Genomic DNA, 26,516 nt, shown 5'->3' on the forward strand with positions numbered 1-26,516 from the left:
GGCAAAGCCACTTGGCTGAATATTCTTACCTACTTGGTTCATGTTATGTTTTGTCATTCTCTGGAAAAGTTTTAAACACTTCTTTTGAGAGAAGTCCAATCCCAGTAGCAAGACTCCCTCACATTCTCATTAGGAGTATAGAAAAATTGTCTTCCAAACCCAAATCTTATTCTCTGGTCATACAGCACTGAACTGAGAAAGTAAGTGGAAAATTTCTCCATTACTAGGGCAAAATGTATGCTAATTTTACCTAGCTGTATTTCTAGAGTACTGCTTAAGCCTAATTTTCTTGAACCCTTCCCCTATCCCATCCACCTCATGGATCTCTTGACTATGGGGAGAGACACTCTGGAATATTAGCGTTTGTTTTTAACTATAAGAAGTAATTAATAAAACCATTGTAGACTACATTGCCAGTATAAAAGCCTGTTATGAATGTTTAACAATGCCTAAGACTCCCTTGTATTATACTATGTTGCTAAATGAACACTATTCTCTTTGGACACTTAGGAAATGTCTCTGTCAAATAGGAAAAAAAAATACCAGGGCTTTATAGTGATATTTACCTACTTTTAAGGTTCTGCTATACGTCTTTTGTATTGGGGGAGCTTGTATATTTTCCTATTTTGGCAGAATATCTCCAAAGAATTTCTACACTTGGGATCAGGCCTTCAAAGTAGCTCTTAGGCTGATAGTTGTGACATTTAAACTGGACACATTAAGAGACATTCATATTTTTTTTTCTGGTCATTGACTTAACTCTAGTTATATATTTTGAAAACTAAGGAGAAGAGCACAAACAAGTGAAAGTACTAACTTTCCAGTACTAGGACTTGATGAGAATTTTAATTTTTTGCTTACTTGCAAATATTTTCTCTGCAGGAATGCAAGCCAAAAATGTGGAGAAGCATAATAATACAGAAAGGAAATGCTCTTCTAATCCAAGAAGTTCAAGAAGAAGATGGAGGAAATTACACTTGTGAACTTAAGTATGAAGGAAAACTTGTGAGACGAACAACTGAATTGAAAGTTACAGGTAAGAATTGCTTCTACCAAACTGTGGCAAATGAACTTTTAAATATAATTTGGTATGGGAAGAAAGAGTTTCCAAAACAAAGAGCGAACTTGAGGCAAATTTACAACTGGATGCAAATCAAATAGTTGGAAAGCTCTCTATTAGTAAATTGTACTGGGAAAGAATACATGGAATCTGGACAATTGATTTAGGGAACATGGGCCCAGTTGCTGCATATCTATTATCTGACTTTATGAAAGGTTATTAGCTCTTCAAGATATCATTAACTGTTACTAAGCATCTCAGAAAAATATACTGGAACCACTTTAGAATGTTGACTTAACCCATATTTGGAATCTCCTTGTAGGTAATGCCTGCCTCAGAATGATATTCTATTGGCCTTTTGGAATGACGTCTTCTTGGACTGCATCCAAAATATCATGTACAAAATTACTCATAAATGACTGATGTTGTTATATGGTTCTACTTATTCTTAAATGGAGCAACTTCAAACAAATAGTGTGTGTGTGTGTGTGTGTGTGTGTGTGTGTATTTTAAATCTGAAGTACAAGTAAAGTATAAGCTAGTAATTCTACTCATACTAAAAGAGAGAAACTCAGGATATTCTTATGTGGTGGAGAATGTTAGAAAGTAATTTTTAGAGACATATGACAGAACTTAATACCATAAAAGTTATCCCTCATGATGTTTGTGATGGACCTTAAGAAACTTCATTACAGAAGTCTACCTGCTATTGTTCCTGAACAAACCTTGCCTAATTTTCTTCTTTTTATATATGTTTTAGATTTATGTGGTGTGTGTGTGTTTGTGTGTGTGTTTAAGTGTTCACACACACATTTGTATTGAGGATAAAATCTCAACCATAGTAAAATTTGACATAATCCGGACAATTGTAACATTGATTACATTAATTCACTTATGACTGATGCATACACAGGGCTTCCACTGACCACTTGCACATGTGCCCCCAGCTCTACCTTTTAAACAGCTTTTACTACTATAGTTAATGCCAAAATAATCCAAATAATTGGCCTTGCACAAACATGCTCTAAAGTCACTGAACACTTTCTTTTGGTAAAAACTCTGTACAATGTGCCTAAACCTACAGGTTGTGACTACTAACCATTATGCTACAGTGAAAAGTCATCATGTAGGGAGGTAAGTGGTCCTACCCTGTCTCACTTCAAAATCCCCCTTTGTTGTGCTGCCCAAATCTAAATAAATGCTTTTATTTATAGATAATTGCTTTTACTAAGAGATAATCTTTACCTGTAGAAATGTATTTTGAGGGGCACCTGGGTTAGTCAGTCAGTTAAGCATCTGACTTTGGCTAAGGTCATGATCTAATGGTTTGTGGGCTTGAACTCCACATCAGGCTCTGTGCTGACAGCTCAGAGCCTGGAGCCTGCTTCGACTTCTGCATTTCCTTCTCTCTCTGCCCTTCCCCCACTCACACTCTGTCTCTGTCTCTCTTGCTTCCTCTAAAAAATAAATAAATATTTAAAAATTTTAAAAAAGAAATGTATTTTGAAAACTTATTTTACACAGCAATTTTGTATCAATTGAAAGTAACCTTTTATCAATAAAACACTATTGTTTGGCTATTAAAAAAACACTTGTGACTGATGCACTTGTGCATTACCTGTTTAACTATCTAATGTTGACATCAACTAGTTCGTTGATTATACTCTCACTAATGTTAGGAATACAGATTTCCTTCTATATTATTTTTGTTTATGTTTAACTGACCTTTTTGGGGTAATGTTAAAATCAGTCTACAAAGTAGTGACACTTGGTGAGTAGGTTTATTGCTGTAACTCATATTTTATTCAGTTTTTGATCCCTAGGAGTCAGCAGTTTGTTTTGTATTTTTCAAAATTCTGAATGTTAACACAAGGAATACAAAATATCTTATTAGAAACTAATATTGACATTTTAACAATATTTATTCTTCTAATCCATGAGCATGGAATGTTCTTCCATTTCTTTGTATCTTCTTCAATTTCCTTCATAAGCTTTCTATAGTTTTCAGCATACATATCTTTCACATCTTTGGTTAGGTTTATTCCTAGGTATTTTATGGTTCTTGGTGCAATTGTGAATGGGATCAGTTCCTTTATTTGTCTTTCTGTTGCTTCATTATTAGGGAGGGAACCAAACCATAAGAAACTCTGAAAAACTGAGAATAAACTGAGGGTTGATGGGGGGTTGGGAGGGAGGGGAAAGTGGGTGATGGACATTGAGGAGGGCACCTGTTGGGATGAGCACTGGGTGTTGTTATATGGAAACCAATTTGATAATAAATTTCATATTTAAAAATAAATAAATAAAACAGAAAAAAAGAAACTAACATATATATGGGGTGCCTGGGTGGCTCAGTTGGTTGAGCATCCGACTTCGGCTTAGGTCATGAACTCATGGCTTGTGAGTTCCAGCCCTGCGTCTGGCTCTGTGCTGACAGCTCAGAGCCTGAAGCCTCTTCAGATTCTGTGTCTCCCTCTCTCTCTGTTCCTCCCCTTCTCGTACTCTCTGTCCCTCCCTCAAAAATAATAAATCAACATTAAAAAAATAAAAGCTTAAGAAGAAGGAATAACATGTATGTTTTAGTTCATGCTCTATCCTAATACATGACAGTTCTACTTAGTCTGAATTTGTAGAGTAACTTCTGTGGAGGTTTGAATTATTCTTTTGATTAGAAATGTACATCCTTTCCTCTATGAGCTTTCAAAATAACTACCATATTGGGCCAATTCCAGGTAGCAAAGATATGCTTTTGGTTGATTTCTGATTTCCTCAATGTGAACTAGACTTCCTGTCTCATCCAAGCAGAAGAGTCAATCAGGCAGTTTTACATCATTAGTGAGCTGGCTATGCTCAGATCCTTGCAACATCATCACTTTGACCAGTCACACAATTCTTATCAGGTGTTTGCAAAGCACTTCCATTGGGAGTTATTTACTAAAATTTGCAGCCTTATAGCATTTAGCTTGGATTTTAAGTTGGGCCAGAATAAAGTTAACAATAAACCTTTTATGCTCCCATCTAATGGGTTATGGTGACAACACATTTGCTTTTTTAGTTTCTTTTTTTGATTCTGGAAAAGCAGAGCTAGAGCTCTTCTTTTGTGTATTTTGCAAAGCATTTATTCACTTGACCTGAACTTTTAGTATAATTGAACTATGGATTTAAAATTTCACCTCAATTCTACCTCCCAGAGGTTTTCAAACTTTAATGTGCATCAAAATTATGTGGAAGAACCCAGATAGGATGAAAATGAGGCTCCTTAAATACTGGTTGCATCTCTCTCCTCCAGATTCTAATTCACAACATCTCTAAAATTGGAAACTTGCCTTGTCCAGGTAATTCTGTTGCATGCCTTCCAAGGATTATGCTTTGAGAAACACTAGCTGAGAGAATAATGCTAAAGAAGTCAGTCACAGGTTTGCTTTTCTTGTGAGCATGTTAGTGCTCTCTCTCTCTCTCTCTCTCTCTCTCTCTCTCACACACACACACACACCAAACTCATTTTCATAGGCCCCAAGTTGTTTTACCTAAGTTCCTAAGAGCTGTCATGAAAATATAAGTCCTTCACCTGCACCCCAGTGTTTATCGCAGTGTTATCAACAATAGCCAAAGTATGGAAAGAGCCCAAATGTCCACCGACGGATGAATGGATAGAGAAGATGTGGTATATATATACAATGGAGTATTCCTTGGCAATCAAAGAGAATGAAATCTTACCATTTGCAACTATGTGGATGGAACTAGAGGGTATTATGCTAAGCGAAATTAGAGGAAGTCAAATATCATATGACTTACATCATATGAGGCCCTTAAGACACAGAACAGATGAACATAAGGGAAGGGTAGCAAAAATAATATAAAAACAAGGAGGGGGACAAAACATAAGAGACTCTTAAACATGCAGAACAAACAGGGTTACTGGAGGGGTTGTGGGAGGGTGGATGGGCTAAATAGGTAAGGGGCATTAAGGAATCTACTCCTGAAATCATTGTTGTACTATATGCTAACTAATTTGGATGTAAATTAAAAATATATATATAAGTCCTTGGTCATCAAGGGAAATCTGTCAAGGGAGTGCAAGGATAAAGCAGTCTCAGCCACTGAAATAGTGATTTTTTTCATTTACCATTTAAGTAAAAAATGCACTGAGTATCACATGCTGGAGAAAAAAAAATAATTCAAAATTATCCTTGGGTCAGTGGTCATCATTCATATACAAAGATACCAAGTTTATGTATTTATTCATACAATTCAAGTGTTATGCCTGATATAGAAACAAAATGGCTTCTTGGTATGGAAGTTCAAGGCATTGCTCTGTGAATATTTATTTTTATTTGAAGTTTTATGTAAGTTATACTGTGCTTTGTATGTTTGTTATTACAAAGCAATTAAACAGGTTGCCCTCTCATAATTCAAAATATAAGGCTGATAACCTTCAGTTTGTTCTCCATATTTATGAGTCTCTTCTGTTTTCCCCCTCCCTTATGGGAAGAGTTGTGGGAGGGGGGGATAGACTAAATGGGTAAGAGGCACTAAAAAATCTACTGCTGAAATCATTGTTTCACTATACGCTAACTAATTTGGATGTAAATTTAAAAAATTAAAAAGTAAAACAAGTCAAAATACAAGGTTGGGATTATTTTAAAAGTAACCCACTCATACTTGTTTTTAGTTTAGCAATATGCAGGCGTGGAATAAGACTTTCAATATAAAATCAATAGGATTGGCTAATTACAAAATCATGTAGATAGAGGTTCTTTAAAATTATATATTGCAAGTATGGAGATATTTAAAAGGTTATTAAAAATTTAAGAGGTTATTTTCTGACTGTTCTTTTTAAATTTATAAATCTGCAAAATATCTCGTCAGTAAAGCAAGTGTTTTTTTTTTAAGTGTATAGGTGCTACTTGCTTTAAATAGATCAGTTATAAAAAGATTCAGATATTCAAAACTGATGAATTAGAAAGTAATCATTGGTTTTATGAAATTATTTTTTCCATATAAAAGAATTTGTCATAGGATTTCTTTAAATAGCCAGATTTCCTACTGCATTAAAATAGGATTTGATTTAAATGCAACTTTTCTGGAACACTTTTAATATATAAATTATTGCAGACTTGTGGGATGTTATTGTAGACATTTCTTTTTATTCCTTCAGAAGATGTAGATCAGTAAGAAGGGGTTTAATAACAAATAGACATGTTACATTAGTGTGTTTAGGTCATTTGTCAAAGATGACAACAGCTAACAGTTTTATTTCCTACAGCATATTTTAGGTGGCTGTTTGTTATTTTAAAGATATTTTCCCTTTATTCTCACATTGAATTTTGTGAAGACGGCTAGTTGAAGTGTTAAGAATAGAACGGAAAGTTGATTATATAATAGTGACAATGTAGAATGGGTGATAATGGAAGAAGGAGAAGAGGAGTGGGAGAGGGTGGGAGAGATCATGTAATAGGGTCTGCTGGGATTAGAGGAGAATGTCTGCCTTGAGAAGGTCAAAGGCAGACATAAATTACTGGGGATTCCCAAAATGAACATAAGCAGAAAGCCAGCTCTAATTAACTGTACTTGGAAGATAACTCACCATTAACCTAGCAAATCATTCACAACTGCATGATTTTATTTGGCTTTTTAGAAATACACATAGGCTATTTAGGAAAAAAAAAAAAAAAACTAACCTGTTCTTTGGTGAATATGCAAATAATACCCATCCTCCTGATAATTGTAGACAGCTTTAGAGTTCCAGATTTGGGTCTCTTCACATGTTAGGATAATCTTTTAATCCATTTGTGTCTAAGTGCCATGGCTAGAAAGAGAGGTTTATTGTATGGATATTTTCAAAGATTCACTCATAGGTTACTAATTAAGCAATAGTAGCAACACAATCTGGACACACAAAGCTTGGTGAAATTGCAGAGTGGAAATTGGGATCAGTTTTTGGTGAAGATGTTCAAATGAATGGCTTCAGTAAGTGCTTTTAATTTCACTTTGCCAAGTTATAGGTAACTGTAGTGCATTGTTGTAGGTGTCATTTAGACTGCATAGCTTATTATAATGACCTTCCTCTGGTGTGTAGAATGGCTGCTATTTACACAGGAAGGAATTTCACATCAGGTTTGAAATCAGGCTTTTTTGGTGCTGGCTCTTTGTTTCTTTATTCCTCTGCTGTTAATGCTGAGGCATTGGGATGAAAGTGGGTTTAGGGAAAATAGTGGAACATAGAGCTATGGTGGAGAGTTGGAGGAATAAACAGAATGGAGAATAAACAGGAGAAGTGATTTTAAGCCAAGAACTATGTAATAATCATAATAGGGACACACAGAGAGCTAATGTCTATTGAGAGCTCACTTTGTGGCAGATGTTGTGCTTAGTGTTTTTCATTCATTTACTCATTTAATTCTCACAACAATGACATGAGTGTGGATACTATTATTGTTTCCATTTTATTGAGGAAAAACCTTAGGCGAAGAGATATGGCTTAGGTCACATATTTTGTAATTGGCAGAGCACGGGTATGAATCTAGGTCTTCCTGATTCTCACATAAACTTTTAACCACCACCAAGCACAAACCATATAATTTCATTCACAAAATATATATTATATACATTTAAAAATGTCAAAATATTGATCATAATGTCCATTATTCCACTATAATGTCCTTTCTGAACATTAACTATTTGGTCTTCATTAATTTCCTATTGGATTTTAGATACCACCAAAAAGGATACACATGACATTTTGGAGCTCTCAGTGAACACCTTAGATGAGATCAGTAGAAATGGGACACAGAATTAAATCTGAGCTTAGGATAGTGCCAAGAGAGAAACAAGAAAAAGTGTGGTGACAGGAAGGCAAGAACGTACACATGATGGAATTTGCCAAAATTCATATTTTGGCACCAAATGGCCCTATTAATATGGAAATCCATACTGAGAAAAAATGGATTCCCGTGAGGTTCATTGCAGTTGTCATAATAATTTCAAGCTAGAGGAAGTGAAGCAATGGAGAACATCCTGGTTAAACAATGTTTATTCAGCTGGTAAAGAGCAGTCAACACATAAATTGATGCCTACTCTGTGCAACAAGAATCATAGGATTCAAGTTTCTTAATGTGGCTCTGAAAGCAGATGGCTAGAGACAGAATTATCTTCCCTTTGGAACCTTGGAATTTTTTTTTCATTAGAACAAATAGTGCTTCAAACAGTGTTTCCAAACTTTGTTCTGTGGAGCTCCAGTTCTAAGAGATGTTAATAGTTATTTTTGGAAGACAGACAGGAGAGGAGAGGAGAGGATTGGAGAGAGGTTCTGTGACAATGTGTTTATCTGCTAGGTTAAAGTTAAACAGATTTCTTTTTTGCAAGTCATTTCAAGGTATCTTAGTGCATATAATATTCTAATATGTATTACGTTTTCTAAAAGGAGAATGAGAAGGACATTTCTTAAACTTGTAAATCCACACAATATTTCTGCCCCCACCCCCGCCCCGAGTAAACTATGGCTCAGAGATTTTAGACCATTTGTCCTGGGTAGCAGCTGGTGAATGGCATGGCCACAACTAGTGCCCCTATCTTCTGATTCATAATGTAATGCCTTTCTATACGATTCCACTGTTACTCTGTCCATAGTCCCTTAATCCTGGGTTCTGGGCCAGAAGGAGGGGAGACACGTTCCCCAGGTGGACTCCAAAATTAGTGACTTCAGAGGTCATGTCTAAGGATCCCTGAAATAACCCGTTATCTAAAATGTTCATTTGCCAACCCATTGTTTTGGCTTAAAGAAAAATAGCTGTGATTCTATTCCTTCCATAAAAGAAAAAGTATTTATTGCCGATGGCTGAATCCAAACCAGCAAAGGAGCAATGCCCTAATCAATAGTCAAATGCTTCTAGAAACCAGGCAAGTCATGTACCTGAGTGGGTGTGCAAAGCAACAGAGAGAGGCAAGTTGGAGAGTACTAGCAGCCCTCGCTGATTGTTGTCATGTGAAATTAAGGATAAGATACTACTAGGCACTCTAATTTTTGAAGAGATCATGGAAGTCTGGATTTTTATGTGGAAATCTCTGGTTTGTTGAGCAGCGTGTGGACCAAATAAAACATGCTTATATGGTAAATTCACTTTGGGGGCTGTCTTTTTGAGGCCTTTACCTTAAAGAGTTTGGTTCAGTAGCACTTTTAAATAAGCAAATGACTGTGTGGCTGGCTCAGTCTTTGCTCCACATTTCCATCTCCAGCAGTGAGTGGGGGAAAAAAAAAAAAACCTGAAGTGGCCTGGAGAGTAGTTAATAGACAAACTGAGAACAGCACTCAGAAGCCATCCTAATCATACCACCCAACAGACTGGTCGATCCAAGCAGAAAGTGAAGGGTACAATTTATGAATGTAATACTACAGGAGGGGTATTGACAAATTGATCACCTTACAGAGAAGAGCAATTTAGATGATGAAGCAAGTTGGTCTCAAATGTTACAGATAGTTGAAAAGCCCTAGGGATAAAGCACCCACCTTGAAGCTCCCCCAAGCAGTGCGGATGTGAAACAGAGGGGAACAACTCATTAGCATATGTTCTCTCTCCTTCATGTTCTAAGCAACAGTTAACATGATCTGAATGTCTGTGTCCTGATTATTAGGTGAGAATGTATCTCATTTGTACCTTTTGTGTGACTTAATGAGGAAAGCCCTCAGCAGCCAGTAGTTGTTGGCCACATTAAGGAAACTTTCACATGACTGACTGTGCATTTCATAATTGACTGTTCTTTTGCACAGTCGCAGGTGCAAAAATCTCATGACCAAAACCGGCTTGTAGCAGCTCCTTTGCCTTTCCTCCTAGGCCTCCCTCACCCAATGCCTCTGGTGACCCTGGCCTTTCCTAGCCTACCCAGACCACTGTGAATGACATCTTTGTCCCTTCTCTCACTGTTAAATGTCCTAATGTCCTATCTTTTCTGTAGCCCATCTCCTTAGATCCTTGCTTTCTGCTGGGCCTAATCTAGTACTTAAATAAAATAAAAAATTGCTGACCGATAATGGCCCCAAAATGTTTCCCTTCACAGCTAACATATTTGCAATTTAATAGATATTTCAATTCTGTAACTCATAGGCATGACTAATGGTGGGAATTCCTGGCAGCTTCCCCGTGCCTGTGGGGGGCCTTTCCCAGAGTGTCACAATTCATACCCTGCAGGTGGCTACTTGCTCCCTCTTGAAGCAAGGTCAACTCTACCCATGACCTTGGGTGACTAGGAGGAAAAAAAAGCCTTCTTAGAATTAGTGGGAAGGAGGGCCTTGAGTATCAGTCTAAAGAGTGATTTTTTCCCTTCCTCTTCTGCCACTGTTGTTTTGTCTTTCCTTTCTTTCCCCTATTTCTCTCCCCCTACCTCAACCTATCACACAGGGCTATTAATGCTCTTGGTGACAGACAGGGGCAAAGATATTTCCAGTCTCTGTCCCAGGAAAATATTTGTTTGCATGTTTCTATGCCTTATAGGGAAATGAACAAATACTATTAACTGTCCCATCAGCAGAAAGCTGGGCTTGTTTCTCTGCAAAGTCAGTGACTGTGAGAATATTCATTCCTGTGGGTTTGTTTTGTAAGTAGCTGTGCAGGAGACCAGCTCAGAGCACCGAGGGTGAGCAAGTTAGAGCACATGGCAGCAGGATATGGCAAACATGCCCAATCCAGATCAGTTCCACTCTAATGGCTCTCTTCCATCACCTGAGGTTATCATTGACTCCTTGGGCTGACTCCTCTGACTTGAGTTAGGGGTGGGGGAGGGGGTTCTTGGGAAGGAATTGCAGTGTGACTGCTAGGTGTATAGACTCCTGAGATTCATGGCACAGATTTTCCTTGGCCCATTATGTTAATTTGTGAAAGTCTCAGCTACCTTCCTCTCCTCCAACCTGAAAGTAGTGGTTTAAACATGCTAAGAATTTCTATCACACCCCTATTCTAGAGGATGAAAACTGGGAGCTTTGTATGGTGGGAAATTAGCCATGAACCAGATGCTCAGAGGGCAACCATTTATTGGGTCAGGTATTGTACTTTACAATTAGTCAAAGTTCACAACAACCTTGGAAGTTTGTATCTCCTCTATTTTATAAGAGAAGAAATAGAGGCTCAGAGGACATAAGTTACTTGTTTATGATCACACAGCTAGTAAGTGGTGGAGCTAGGATTCAAACCCACATTTGTTACAAAACCTTGTTCTTATTTTTTTTTTGTCAAACTAAATTTATTTATTTATTTATTTATTTATTTATTTATTTATATATGAAATTTATTGACAAATTGGTTTCCATACAACACCCAGTGCTCATCCCAAAAGGCCCTCCTCAATACCCATCACCCACCCTCTCCTCCCTCCCACCCCCCATCAACCCTCAGTTTGTTCTCAGTTTTTAACAGTCTCTTATGCTTTGGCTCTCTCCCACTCTAACCTCTTTTTTTTTTTTCCTTCCCCTCCCGCATGGGTTCCTGTTAAGTTTCTCAGGATCCACATAAGAGTGAAACCATATGGTATCTGTCTTTCTCTGTATGGCTTATTTCACTTAGCATCACACTCTCCAGTTCCATCCACGTTGCTACAAAGGGCCATATTTCATTTTTTCTCATTGCCACGTAGTATTCCATTGTGTATATAAACCACAATTTCTTGGTCCATTCATCAGTTGATGGACATTTAGGCTCTTTCCATAATTTGGCTATTGTTGAGAGTGCTGCTATGAACATTGGGGTACAAGTGGCCCTATGCATCAGTACTCCTGTATCCCTTGGATAAATTCCTAGCAGTGCTATTGCTGGGTCATAGGGTAGGTCTATTTTTAATTTTCTGAGGAACCTCCACACTGCTTTCCAGAGCAGCTGCACCAATTTGCATTCCCACCAACAGTGCAAGAGGGTTCCCGTTTCTCCACATCCTCTCCAGCAACCAGCTACGAACTACCTGCATGGCTCCTGTCCACAACAATGCTCAACAAATGCCACTAGTTCATTTCCTTCCTGCTTGCTTGCTTGCTTCATGGTCTTTCACGCCTCTTTGCCAAGATTCCTTTGTACTTCTGTACTTCTTCCATGAAGCTTTCACAGATTAATCTCATTTCAATCTCTTTAGAGTCACCTGTTTCTTTCTCCTAGTTTCCCTTGGCAATTTTGCAAAGTTTTTACCACACTGTCTGACACTAGTTTATAATTAGTTATCTTAAAGTACTTCGTGTAAGGTTTGTCTCATAAGATTAATGTCCTCCATGTTCCATTGTTCCCCATGCAAAGGTTTACCTTAACATTCACATACAACATACAATTATGGAGCTAGGAGCTGAATCTTATGTTTTCACATATATGATCTTATTTTTAAGCATCTCAAAATCCTGTGAAGTATTGTCATTTTAGCCCCACTTTACTGATGTTGAAGTTGAAATTCAAAGAAGTTAAGTAATTTTTCTCAGTTTTCTACAGTAACTAAATGATAGCACTGGAATGAAGGTTCAGGTGGTGGTGGTTGTTTTCTCAAAGCCTGTGCCCTTTCTACTAATAAATGCTTATAGAACTATATGTTGTTCATAGTGCTACAATATGATTTGACTCTAACAAAATTTTTTATGTGGAGATGGATAAGACCTTTTGCTAAGAAAAATACCTGGAGGAAGATGTTTCTAAGAAATTTTAGCTAAACAAAGAATTTGATTCTTAGAGAAGACCTATGGAAAGCTGAAGATTTGATTTGTTCCCTTGGGCCCTGCTTCAGAAAAACATGATTCAAATCCTTAGTATGATAGTAGTTGTGTGGCTTTGAGAAAAAATAATTTATTCTTCTGAACTTCAGTTTTTACCCCCATGCAAAATGGGAGGTGTTGCTGTGTTGAGTGCAGAAAATATATGAAAAGCACTTAGAATGGTGTCTGGTAAATAGTAGGTATTCATTAAATGATATTAATTATTATGATTGGTATCATTTTCAGCAGCATTATTATTATTACTGGAAAGCTTGCAAAGATGACCTCACACCCATTTTACCACAAGAAAGCAGTCTGACAAATGGTTTAAGACAAATTGCTATTTTTAATAGGGTGCTTCATTTGCAGGGGATGAATTTTTTAAAAATTAGGAAGCTAACCAGGGGCTGTGACAAACTCAAGCAAAAGGGTACATACATAGGTGTTTCAGGCCAAATTATTTCATTCAAGGAGATGCAGTCATGTGGAATAATTTGTCAATTAAGGTGGTCAGAGCAAATATTGTCTATATAAATGAGCTTTTGCAGCCAGCAACACATTTTAATGATGTGTGAGCCAAGAGAAAAGGCTGCTGAGACAAAGCTGAGGTGGAAATGTGTCCTGAGGACAAGCATGTTAAGGAGAGTGGCCTTTTCCTGTCCAGCAATTCTTATGTCATTATGATTAAGGCATTATAAAGGCAGTTAAATGGCCTCCTTTGGCTGTCAAATAGGAAAATAATTCATCAATTCAAGTCTATAAGTCATTTCTTGGTACTTGGTGTACTTTATATAGCTAGAAATCTTTCTGTGATTTGGCACTATGCTCCAGTGGGGATTCTGAGGAGCAACTATGGATCTTCAGGCAGAGAAAGATGATTCCTTTCCGGGGCATGTTGTTTTGATTCTGTCTGACTGGCTAGGAAAAACACCCCCTTGTGTGTCTGGCATATAGTAGTCAATTAACAGGTTTGTTGAATGAGTGAATTTAAATTTTTGGTGTGTTTTGAATCCTTTGAATCAGAGCCCACCACCTATAGTGTCTGATAACTCACTCCAGTGTATTCTGGGGGAAATGAGATAAAATGGCAGTAATGATTATGTTCAGAATGTATTGGGTCAATACTGAGTTGTTTGCTCAATTTTTATGGTCAGGGCATCATAGTTTAACTATAAACTCTGGCATAAGAGTTACATGAAAAATAATTGGGCTTTTATTTTTTCTGACAAAAGCCTCTTTAAATCATGATTTAATCACCTAACCCCCCTTGCTCCTATGATCAAACACCTGGTAGTATCTATATCCTTACATTCTTTACCAGTAAAATTAACTTCATGATACTAATTAGTTTACCTCCTGTCTCACATATGAAGTGAAAGGTGAAAAGGACATTTGGGGAGAAGTGAACAAGTATTTATTATCTAATTCTATGATTATCAACCCTGGACCCACAATTAATATATTTGATATTCTCTTCACATTCATCAAATTCTCATTGTGCTGGGTGAATAGAAGTTAAAAGAGTTAATAAGTTAACTTTTATTTTAAGAGACATGGTTCTGTTCTAATTGAGCTTACTAGTGTAATGAAGGATGAGGAAAACAGAGATTAAACAAATAACCACAGGATAAGTATATAATTAATAATTGCAATAGGTGATAAAAAGGAAAATAACAGAAAATGCTTTATATTGTATCATTGGGGAAGTTCTACTTGAAGCAAAATAACATTTATACTGGACCCTGAAGGTTAAGAAAAAGCCATCTAGGTGAAGAATGGTCAAGAATGTGTCAGTGGAAATAGCATATTTTGGCTTTGAAGTGCCAAAATCCTTGCAAGCTTAGGGAACAGAAAGAGAGCAGTGTGGCTGGATCATGGGGAGTAGCAGGGAGAGTGAGGCAAAATGAGATTTGAATGGTAGGCAAGAGCCAGATAACACAGTGTCTTGGAACGTTTTGGCCTTTCTCCTAAGATCAGGAGGATGTCATTGAATAATTTTAAGAAGAAAAATGTCACATTCCTTCTGACTTACATAAAAATAATCTTCCTCTGGATGCTCTATGGAGAATATATGGAAGAAGGCAGAGAGATAAGTTAGTATTGTAGCATCTCAAAGCAAGATGATGGTGACTTGAACTAGAGTGGTAGTAATAGAGATAGAAAACTGTGGACAGATTCAAGAGATATTGTAGAGATAGAAATGGTTTCTAGATTTTTAGTTTTAGTAATACAATAGACAGTAGTGCTATTTACTAAAATGGGGAAGACCAAGGGAGGCAAGATTTTGTGGAAAGATTTAAGAGTTCTATTTTGGACATGTTTTATTTGAGATACCTGTTAGACATCCTGGAGATGTTGAATAGGCAGTTGGATATATGAGTCTGGAATTCAGAGAGAAGTCTGGGATAGAAATATAAATTTTAGAACTGTTTTCATGGTATGTATAGTAGTATACAATGAAGTATTAAATTTTGTGGGGCAACTGATACTACTATAGGAGATCAATGCAAACTGAAGCATGTAGGTCCCATATTATATATTTTCTCCAGAGAATCATAACAGGGTAAGAAAGCTATTTGTCATGATTTTCCCAAACCTCATCGAATTGTTAAATATCATGCATGATGTTTGTACCTGTATTTTTGCTGATAGTGGGGATGACATCCTGTGTTTAGCTGACATTTGAATCCCTCAGTGCTAGAGAAATATAACTAATGACATACTAAATGTAGTCACTATTATATATGTCAGGCACCATGTTAATCACTTTAAATACATTTATTTTCCAATCATTACCATAGTTCTAAAAAGTACAGGCCCCTACTTATAAAGAAACTCAGTCTCAAGAAGTTACATGACTTGCCCAAGGCCACGCAACAGCTATGCTGTACTCTTCCACGTTCCAATCTCACGCTTTGGGAAAATGACTCTAAATTTCTTTTCAGATTCTTCCAATTTCCTAAGTTTTTGAAAACTGAAGGAAAAAGAAAGAATAGATTGAGATATGCAAACTTGCTGCTAGATCACCTCAATTTTGAATAAAAGCCTTATAAATTTGATTGTTGCCAGGGGCCTGTCTCTAGACTTCTGGTACACCTCTACAACCTGCTGTTCAGGTCCCCACTTCTTTCTTTTCTTCCAGCCAGGTTTTTTGAGATAAAACTGATGTATAAACTAGCTGGTTATTCTGAAGCTGCCTGACTGCCTAGATTAACAGCTGCCTTCATACCCTCTAGATACCTTGTTCTGAATTCTTAGTTTGAGGACTATCCACAAGAGGACAAGTCCCTAATTGTGGTACAATTAAAGGAGCATAGAGCCTGGTACATAGTTGGTTCACAGTAAATGATAGATATTATTATTATAATTTTTATCATCTCATTGAATGATAACTTAAAAGACCTATGGAATAGGTGTTACTATTTTACTGGTGAAGAAACCAAGACTCAACGAGGTTAAGTAACTTGTCCAAGGTCACACAGCAAATAAGGGACTGAGTTGTTATTTGAAGGCCAATATCTCTGATTCCTAAGTTCATAATCCATGCATTCTCAAGTTTAATGACTAAGTGAAGCCAGGAACTGTTAGAGAACGCTGGGAAGTAAAGTAGATAGGCAAAGTAGACTTGATTATTGGAGGACCTTGAATATTAGGGAGTGTAACTCATATTCTTAGAATATTTGGGAATATATACTATGGAAAGTAAGGATTTTCCTCACTGATAAATAAGATCCAGCTTTTGCACATTGGGTACCTGTTTTCCAACTGAATTCCCTTACAAATGTACATGAGCTCTGTTCCTTCACCCATGCCTGTTAGAGCCAAAAAGGCTTACCTTACCTTATGCTATCTGGTTTGCACAACTTTCCTCCTTGTAGTTCCTCATTTAACTCAGTTAAAGGAAGATTTTTCTGAATCCTCTTCTCTGCAAAAGCACTATGCTAGTTGATGTTGCATTGGTTGTTGGGGGCATGTAGGTACAATTCATCAAAACAACTAGCCTGTACAAATCTAGGGGGTGTGGAGAGCTAGGAAGAAAGATACTGGAGAGATAGCCAATGTCATTTTCTTGGTGCTTCTGCAAGAGAGAGCATATATTTATCCTGCCCTGTAGTCAAATATTCTCCAATTCTCAGAGGCTTTTTAAAAAATTAATGAATTATTTTCTACTCACTTGGAATTCTAGCTACACAGACTTCTGATTTACCCAATAACATTTGCAAACAAGAAGTACCTTCAAGAGTTGATAAGAACTAGAAGAGACTTTGAAGAACATACACTCTTATAACCTCATTCTGTAGATGAGGTAGCAGAACCCAGAAAGGTTAATTTATATGCCCCAAATACAGGTTGGGAATAACTAAGCTGGGGATTTTCCTAATACAGTGATGTTTTCCACCACTTTCTATAGTGCCTTTCTAACTTAATCCCAAATATTTGCCTCAAAGTCTTTTTAATGCCAAATTTAATCAATGTCTTCATTATAATTGAAATATTTAAGTCAAATTAATGTAAGGCCTTCAGAGAGTTCTGCTGATCTAGTTTATAAAGGTCATTCAAGCAAAACTGTAGAAGTATATGGGGGTTTTGACATTTACCAGAAGCCATTAGCTTATATTCTTCAATTACTCTCAGGATTTATAATAAAAGAAGACCATTTTCAAACTAACCTTGGCAGACTCCATATTTATCCCTTTTTCGTTGGTTCATAAGTCAGTTTTCTAATCCAGACACTTTTTTGGTCCTCAAAATATGCATCCTTCCTCAGAGATGATATGCACTGCAAAATCACCTCATGAACTACTTCATGAACATTAAAGTCTATTAACAGGGACATACCAAGAAGCAGAACAGAAAAAATCACTCCAGCAGCCTCCCTTGCTCTAGAGAAGTATGGCAGAGTGGAAAGAGTACAGGGTTTAAAGTCAGAAAGATTTGGCTTACAATTCTTTTTGTACCACTAACTCATTGAGTGACCCTGGGCAAGTTATTGAACTTCTCTGAGACTCTGTTTCTACATATGTTTGTATATCTTTGTCTTACAGAGTTGTTGGGAGAATTTGAGATAACAGAGTAAATGACAGCTATTTCTATTATTGTGATTGTTATTATAATTATGATTTATGCTTTTATGACTAGTGCTACTAGTAATAGTAGTACCAGTGCTATTACTATTACTATCACTAATCTACTTAGTAAGCTGCAAAGAAAGAAAATGTCCCATGTGTATATTGGCAGTTGGAATCATCTCAACAACAAACAAGACTTGAGACAGGGTAAGACAAACAATGATAGAACAAAACAGTTCATAATAACACATTGTAAGCTAGAGAGTTCAAACAACCTACAAAATAAAAACAGTACCTTAGTCGAGTTGCAGAAAATATAACTTTATAAATTATTTTTTTGAAAAATAACCCTTTCATTTAACTAGACTGTAAGTTCCAACAGTGAGTGAAACAATGGGCCAAATATCTTGATAAAAGTCTACAAAGGTTGCTATGGAAGCCCAGAGGCCGAGAATCTTCTAGAGACTGGGTAGAGTTGGAGAACTCTGGGCAGAGTGGGTGGGAAAGGGAAGCCAAAGAAAAGAGGGATCACTGTGGAGTTGGGTTATTTTGGATTTGATATGCACTCATATGCTGGACCTGTCCACTAGACATTAAATTTTCAAAGGGGAAAAAATGACTTTTTCCAGTTCTTATCTCCATCTTCTCCTTAGGGACACTAAACAAACTGGCTGTATATTCCATGCTTGTGTATCAAGAGGGAATTCCTATTCCTAGTGTCACTGACAGATTTCTCAGTCTCTGGCAGACTACTCAGTGTTGCTATACCTTTATAAAATACAATAGGCTCCTAAAAAGTGGTGTCTAAATTAAACTGGGGTAAATTAAATCTTGCTTTAAATAAACTGGGTAGTTTGCTATTCAGTTCTCCAAATTAAAACATCATTTTGTAATCTCTTTCCATATATTCCCATTTAATTCCTCAACTTTGCTTAAGGCAGCACCAATTTTTTTTTATTTACCTAAGTTTTCTTTAATTTCTAAATAGATTTTTCTTACATAAATTTATTTTTTTAGTTTTTTTTTACATTTATTTATTTTTGAAAGACAGAGTGAGACAGTGCATGAGTGGGGGAGGGGCAGAGAGAGAAGGAGCCTAAGAATCCGAAGCAGGCTCCAGGCTCTGAGCTATCAGCACAGAGCCCGATGTGAGGCTTAAACTCACAAACCGGGTGACCATGACCTGAGCTGAAGTCAGACGCTTAACTGACTGAGCCACCCCGGCACCCACATCATAATTTATTTTTAAATAAACTTTATTGTGATATAATTTACATTCAACAAAATTCACTCATTAATGAATTTTGACAAATACATGTACTCTTATAACCCTGAAAAGTTGCAGTTAATCTTCTTTACCCCTGGTCCCAGGCAGCCACTTTTTGTCACTAGGTTAGTTTGGGCAGGATTAACATTTAATGGCTTCTGGTGAATATTGTTGTGAACATATACTGGGGGAAAATGATCCCTACATCTTTTTTTACTATTAAATAAAATGTTTATTTCCCAACCTTAAGGCTATCTGTGAATGATTGATAGAGTAGGGAAAAAACACTGACCACATCATGCTTGCTCTAGTATGCTTCCTAGGGTCGTGGTAGTGGTAGTGGTAGCATTTTCAAAGAGGGAATTCTGAGAAAGATAATCTGTGGGGCTACAAAATAATGGGACTTTATTTATAGGAAGTCAGTTAATCATTTCCATACAAATTAAGTTATTGTGTATTGGTACTCTCTTTTACTTTTTATTAAAACTGTCATTTTTAGCCTTCATATGTCAAGGGTAGTTTATCAGAAGGGGTGCAAGACTTGCCATACAGACTAGGGTTTAAATTCCTGTCCCACCCTCTTGCCAGCTATATGAACCTAGACAAGTCACTTAGCTTCTCTGAGCCTCAATTTTCCCTGTCTGTAAAGTGGGAATAATAATATATTCCTTCTAGGATTATTGTGAGGATTAAAAGGAGATATTGTATATAAATTCTGCCTACCACAGAATAGCCTTTAACAAATGCAGGTCCTTATAATCCCAAATCATAGATCATCAACAAGTATTTGCTGAACACATAATGTTCCTGATAAAGTGCTAAGGAGGACCTGAGAGGATCCAGAGGAAGAGTAAGTTATGAGTTTATGTAATGATGAAACTAGATGAGGTCTTACACTAAACCTCTCCTTTTACTTGAGATCAAGAGAATCTACAGAGGAGTAAAGTGACTTGCTTGAGGTCAATAACCAGTGTGTTTATTCATCCATTTAATGAACAAATATTTACTGAGTATCCACTATATTCTGGGTATTGTTCTAGGGAATAAAGATTTAGCAGTAGCTAACAAAAATAACCCAACTACCTTCATGGAATGTACATTCTAGTCAGAGAAGATAGGAAGATAGACCATCGACAAATGAGCGTTGTGTGTGCATGTGTGCATGAGACAGAGAGAGAGAGAGAGTGGGGGAGGAGTGCTATAGGGAAAAATAAAGCACGAGGTAGGAAATTTTGACCACATTTTACAGAATGGTCAGGGAAAGTCTCAGTGATAAAGTGGTATTTTAACAGAGACCTGACAGAAGTGAGGTAATTAGCCATGCTGACATCTCAGAGATGATTTTTCTAGGCAGAGAGTTAGCAAATGCAAAGGTTCTGGATGGGAGCCCTCAGACTTCAAGGGGCAACAAGGAGGCCAGAGTGGCTGGAGCAGAGTGAGCAGTAGACAGAGAATTAGGAGATGAGGTCAGAGAGGTGATGGTGGTAGGATCAGATCATGTAGGGCTGTGTAGGCAATGGTAAGGATTTGGGCATTTACTCTTTGATGAAAAGCCATTGGAGGATTTTGAACAGAATCTTGACATGGTTCAGTATATTTTGCAAGGAACGTTCTGGATCCTGGGTGAGATACAGAGTAAAGGGGCAAAGAAGGCTGTAACAATGAGGCCAATTAAGACTCTATTGCTTTAATACAGAGGGAAGGTGATGGTGGCTTGAACTACAGTGTTAGCAACAAAGGGAATTTAATGTAATAGAATTCTGGTTATGTTTTGGAGGTAGGGCCAACAGTTGTTTGGATACATTGAGTGTGAGGTATGAGAGAAAGAGACAAGTCACAAGTAATTCCAGATTTCTTGGCCTGTGTGACTAAAAAAAAATAGTTTCTGATTATCGAGATGGGGAAGATTAAGAATCAGGAGTTTGGTTTTATACATGTTACATTTGAAATGTCTCTTAGACATCTAAGTGGAGAAGTTAGATGAGCATTTGAGCTATGTGAGTTTAAGGGAGAAGTCCACAAAGGAGAAACACATTTGGAGGTGAACAGCAAATAAATGATAAGCAAATCCATGAGATCATTGAGGAATGTAAATAGAAAAAGAGATCCTCAAATCTGTGTTTCTTTCACTATGCCATAATGCCTCTCCAGGTGCTTGTCCTTGAGAATTCATTACTTTACATAGCATTTACTTAAGAGCTTGTTGTGTGCCAAGCATTGTCTTAGGTGCTAAAACCCCAAAATAAATAAGCATTTGTCTCTGTCTTTAGGGAATCCGTGGTCTAGTAGAGAAATGAGATGCATTAACAATGATAATACAGTATATTTAGTACTGTAATAGAATCACATACAAAATATGGAAACCCAGAGTTCATCTTGGGTGGAAGTGGGGGTGGTGGAAGAAGTCTTTGCAAAGGAGGTGACGTTTGGTAATGAGATTTCAGTGATGAATAATTGTCCAATAAACAAAAGCAAAACTTATCCAGAAATGTTTCACAGAGCTGAAACATCTGAGCATTGTTTTGAAAAATAGGTTGTAATTTATCAAGTGGGCATATTTGAGAAGGGCTGGAGAGATAGGGAAGGGCCAGATGATTCAGGGTTTTGGATGTAATGCTGAATATGGGAGCTCAGATTTTATCTTATAGATAGTTGATTGCCATATAAAGATTTTAAGCGTGGAAAACTTTTTATTACTACACTAATTGATGGTGACAAATTGGGAAGGGGGTAAAGAAAAGAAGTCAAGTGAATAACTTCCTTATTCTCTCCTTGGGTGATTGAGTTGATAGTTATTCCAAAGTCCTGGATCATTGAAGCTCCAATATTGAGTATGTCAGAAAGCACAGATCTCTTGCTCAAATTTGATTAAAGTTGAGTATCCTTACACAAGAGAAGCAAATACTGCATAATCAAATGCCTTACTAACACTTGATGGAGTTGGATTTTCTTTAAGGGAACATCCAAGTTCATTGAACTTTACTTTTCTATTAGGAACATTTTTTTCTTTCTTTTTTCCTTTTTTTTTTTCTTTTGCTAAGGCAAAAGTAGGTCAAGTATTGGGACACATGGTTCTGAAGGGCCATCAAGTGAGATCTGCAGCTGGGCTCTTAGCCCCTCATAAAGACTGTTTCTGACTATTTAAAACCTCCTCTAGTCTTGATCAAAATCAAAACCATTTTGAAATGTAATGAATTATTATATTTTGCACTGAATTCCTCTTGTGAAAGCCTCTTAATGGAGCAGGATGTTTGAGAACTGAGTTCACTGGGACCTTTGCATGACATTTTGTACTTTAAAAAAAAGGAAATGAGATTCTTACAGAACAGATATATTAGAGGTATATTTTTTCAATGATAAAATGCCTGCCTACTACTTTTAAATATTTGTTACTCTTCATTAACTATTTGACAGAAAAGGGAAACAAGAGTAAAACTTTAGCATGGAGGCCTGTGTACAACTGAATCATAATGCTTTTCAAGCTATCATGGTAGATATGTGGCATTTATAAAGTGATCACAAAGTTATCAGGAATGTAAGTCAGAATTCTCAAACATTGGCCTTTTGTTTTGTTAGGAATTACTGGTGAAATCACTTAACTTCTCTAAGGAAACAATACCTGTCAGTCTTTATTTTTATTTTTATTTACTTTTAATTTTTAAATTTATTTTTAAATATGCAATACCTATACACAGTAAAAACAATCCAAACTACAAATATGTATCCAGTAAAAATTCCTCCTTCTACCTGTAATCTCCTACTTAGATACACTCATGTTTTCCAGTTTCTTGGATATCTTTCCATAAATATTCTATTGCATATAATAATAATTCTCAAAGCATGGCCCAAGGGCTCCTAGGAACCCCATGACCCTTTGATGAGATCCATGCAAGTTCAAAACTATTTTCATAATAATACTGATAAAATCACCAAATATTAACAAATATCTAACAATTCCACTTTTGGGAATTTTATACTTATACGTAATGATACCAACATTTTCTGAGAATACCTGATTCCCAAATACTTGTCAATGGTTTTTCCTCAAACATTTTGCTTTTTGCCCAGCAGACAGGAGAATCATTTTATATCATTGTAGGTTTATTTGACTTATCTTATTATTATTGGTATTAAACATGTTTTCACTTATTTTAAAACTATTAAATTTTACTTTTCTGTAAACCATATATTTTCACTTATTTAAAGAGAACCTTGGAGGGGGTGCCTGGGTGGCTCAGTCAGTTAGCTGTCTGACTTTGGCTCAGGTCATGATCTCAAGATTTGTGGGTTCGAGCCTCGTGTCATGCTCTGTGCTGGCAGCTCAGAGCCTGGAGACTGCTTTGGATTCTATGTCTCCCTCTCTCTCTGCCCTCCCCTGCTCATGCTCTGCCTCTCTCTGTCTCACAAAAATGAACAAAATGTAAAAAAAAAAAAATTAGAACCTTGGCACCTTGGTTCAGGTAATCTTTAGATTTCTAAATATAATTCTTAGACAAAGTAATGTAAACCTTCAGTTTTCCCTTTAGGAATGAACTCAGTACCTCAAACTCTACCAATTCTTTCAGCTCTGACATTGAACCTCCAAACAGTAACAGATACAATTGAGCTATGTAAGAAGTTAGCTTAGAATATTTACATTATAGTGATTGAGCTATTTGTAATGTAACTAAAACTGGAGAGTTGAGCAAAAGCAATTTGCAACAATAGATCATAAGGTAAATGAAAAACATTTTTTATTTAAGAGATGTGCTATTTCCTCTGTGTGTCCTTTGTGGAAAACAATGAGGCACATTATTCCTGGATCTGTCATTTCCCACAGTTCAGTGGACAAGTTCCTCAAGATCTTGCAGTTTCCCTTTACCAGAGCTCTGCTTTCTTAGAGCCAAAGCAAAGGGAAATTTCTGTAGATTTGCATCAAAAGCCTTGAGGTTAATAATAACTGGAGTACTTTCAGAAATGAGCCTATTTCATGAAATAATAGGACTGCATTAGAGGTGCTATGCTTTTTAATATGATGGGGCTTCTCGCCCAACACAGATGTGAAGATTTTTCTAACAAAGATCACAGCCACATAATTGATATGTCTTTTCTGAGTCCTCTGGTGCAATTTAGTCTGCAGAGGAAAACACAACAAAGGAAACTATGAGGAAGAGTCACAGCAACATAAAAGGTGATCAGGGGAAAGCACTGCTTTTTCAAAGTCTGCCTGCTGGGCTTATTTCTCAAAACATCTTTGGGAGCCTCCCACTGCTAATTGTTAACAAAAGTAAGTCAGATGGAAAAGTAGGCAGTTTACCTTTATTTCTTGCTTCATTCTTTAGTTCACTGTAATGAGTGGGGAAATGTTATTTGTTTAGATATAATGATAGTGGAGAAGAGTGAATTGTTTGATCAGCAAATGTACAGGAAGTGCCCATTATGTACTCAATGCTATGTTAGATGCCATATAAGGTATGATACCATTTTTCAGGGGAAAAATCATGCTGGGGAAAATAGTTATTGAGTACCTATCAAGCACTGTGCTAGATCTTTTACACATGTTATCTCATGTAGTGCTCAAAATAGCTTTGTGAAAAGGTACTATTATTTGTACTTAATGAATATGTGGTTTAAGGCTTAGAGAAGCAAGTTGTCAAAGGAGACATGACAATAAATGGCAGATTCAGGATTTGAATTTAGGTCTGTTTGGCCCCAAATTTTGTGCTCTTTCCATTAATCATGTTATGTCAGGTTATGGAGATAAATCTAATACAGTTAAAATAATTTGAAAGCACTCATTGGTAAAGTCAAACACCCTGTGTGTGTGTGTGTGTGTGTGTGTGTGTGTGTGTGTTGAAGTGATTCAGTGTGAGGCAGAGTAATTAGCAGAAAACACTCATGAAGTAGAGGGGCTAGAGTAGGTAGTTGTGTGACAGGTGGAGAATTAAGGGGAAGGCATTCAAGGCAGAAGCTACGAAATGAGCATACTTTAGAGGAAGGAACAAGCGATATGTGTTTGTGATATTAATCACTATAACATAAACATGAGGAACTGTATAAAATGAAGTTGGGTAGGAAGGATAGAGATAAATTATGGAGGACTTTAAAGGCAAGAGCATATAGCTTAGGCTTTTTGAACTAGGCAGTAGAGAACCATAGAAGGTCTAGGCATATTCCTCTGGCAGATGAGTTTGGTGGCAGAATGACTAGACCTGAGATTATTGAAGCAGTCTGATATGAAGCAGGTACCTTTTCACATGAAAGAATTTGAAAAAGTTAGGTTTCTAAAGACATAATCTCTCTATTCTTTGAATTATTTGCTTTAGGTCAGATTGATTAACTCTTGGTAAATAGTTAGGCAGATGTAAAGTGAATTCCATGACTTGGAGGTATATGTGAGTTAGTGACATCTAAATCATTAGGACTAAATCTAGGGAAGTGTTTTTCAAACTGTGGACTGTGACCCATTCATAGGTTATAAATAACTTTTGGAGGTTGTGATTGGTGTGTTTTAACTGAAATGGAAAATAGAATAGAATACCATTGCAGGTGATAAAAGAAAGTGAGTTTGTGAAATTTTATGTCAATTTTATGTGTATGTGTGTGCACAAATGTGCATTGAGTCATGACATAAAATATATTTATTACTATGGCTTATGGGGGGAAAAAGTTTTAAAGTGTCTGATCTAGAAAATAGCATTGAATTAGATCCTTTTGTTTTCACCCACATAAATCATCATTGTCAAAGTCTGCACAATTAATTTGAACATTAATTGATAAGCCCCATCACCATTCTCCTGTTTGGGACTTATTTACCTCTTGCCCAGTCTATTTCTTACCACCCAAACTGACCTATATGCCTTCAGTTATGCCCTACCAATCCATCATATACCCAGCTGCCAGATCAATCTTTTTAAAATATTGCTCACATTATGTTATTCCCCTTTTTTCAAGAAAAAAAATGGCCCTTCATTAATTTATTTAATATTCATTCAGCATTTGTTGGCTGAGCACCAAGGAAATGAAGTCTGAACTCTTGGTTTAATAAGATATGCAAAGCCTTTTATATTCTTGCTCCAGACTATCCTTCCAACCTTATTCATTACAATAGCACAACAGAGTCCCCAGGAATCAGTTTAACTGGTCTACTTGCTCTTTCCAGAATACATGTGTTTTTATTACACCATAACTTTTGTACATGCCATTCCCCATTTACTTGCCCTTCTCTTCTTTAAGGTCCATGACAAATACTATCTCTTCTGGCAAGCCTTTTATAATCCTGAATCTGCTGTGCATAATTAGTTTCTCCTCTGGACCCACACATTATTTTTTGCCACCCATGTAATAATCATCACATTTTGTCTTGCATTATATTAATTGGGTTAATTTCCTTTGCTAGATTAAAAAAAAACTCATGAAAATGAGAAT

General features: G+C 36.7%; 1 protein-coding gene across 3 annotated transcripts in view; it reads left to right on the forward strand.

The window, feature by feature from the left end:
• The window catches only part of IL1RAPL2 (interleukin 1 receptor accessory protein like 2), a 1,211,101-nt gene that overhangs the window by 689,754 nt on the left and 494,831 nt on the right, over positions 1–26,516 (forward strand). For all 3 annotated transcript variants that reach the window (XM_045051172.1, XM_045051173.1, XM_045051174.1), the window contains one exon: positions 883–1,036. In XM_045051172.1, the coding sequence (XP_044907107.1) occupies positions 883–1,036 (154 nt within the window). The remainder of the gene's footprint in view (positions 1–882; positions 1,037–26,516) is intronic.

Source organism: Felis catus, chromosome X, assembly GCF_018350175.1.
Source record: "Felis catus isolate Fca126 chromosome X, F.catus_Fca126_mat1.0, whole genome shotgun sequence".
NCBI lineage: Eukaryota > Metazoa > Chordata > Mammalia > Carnivora > Felidae > Felis > Felis catus.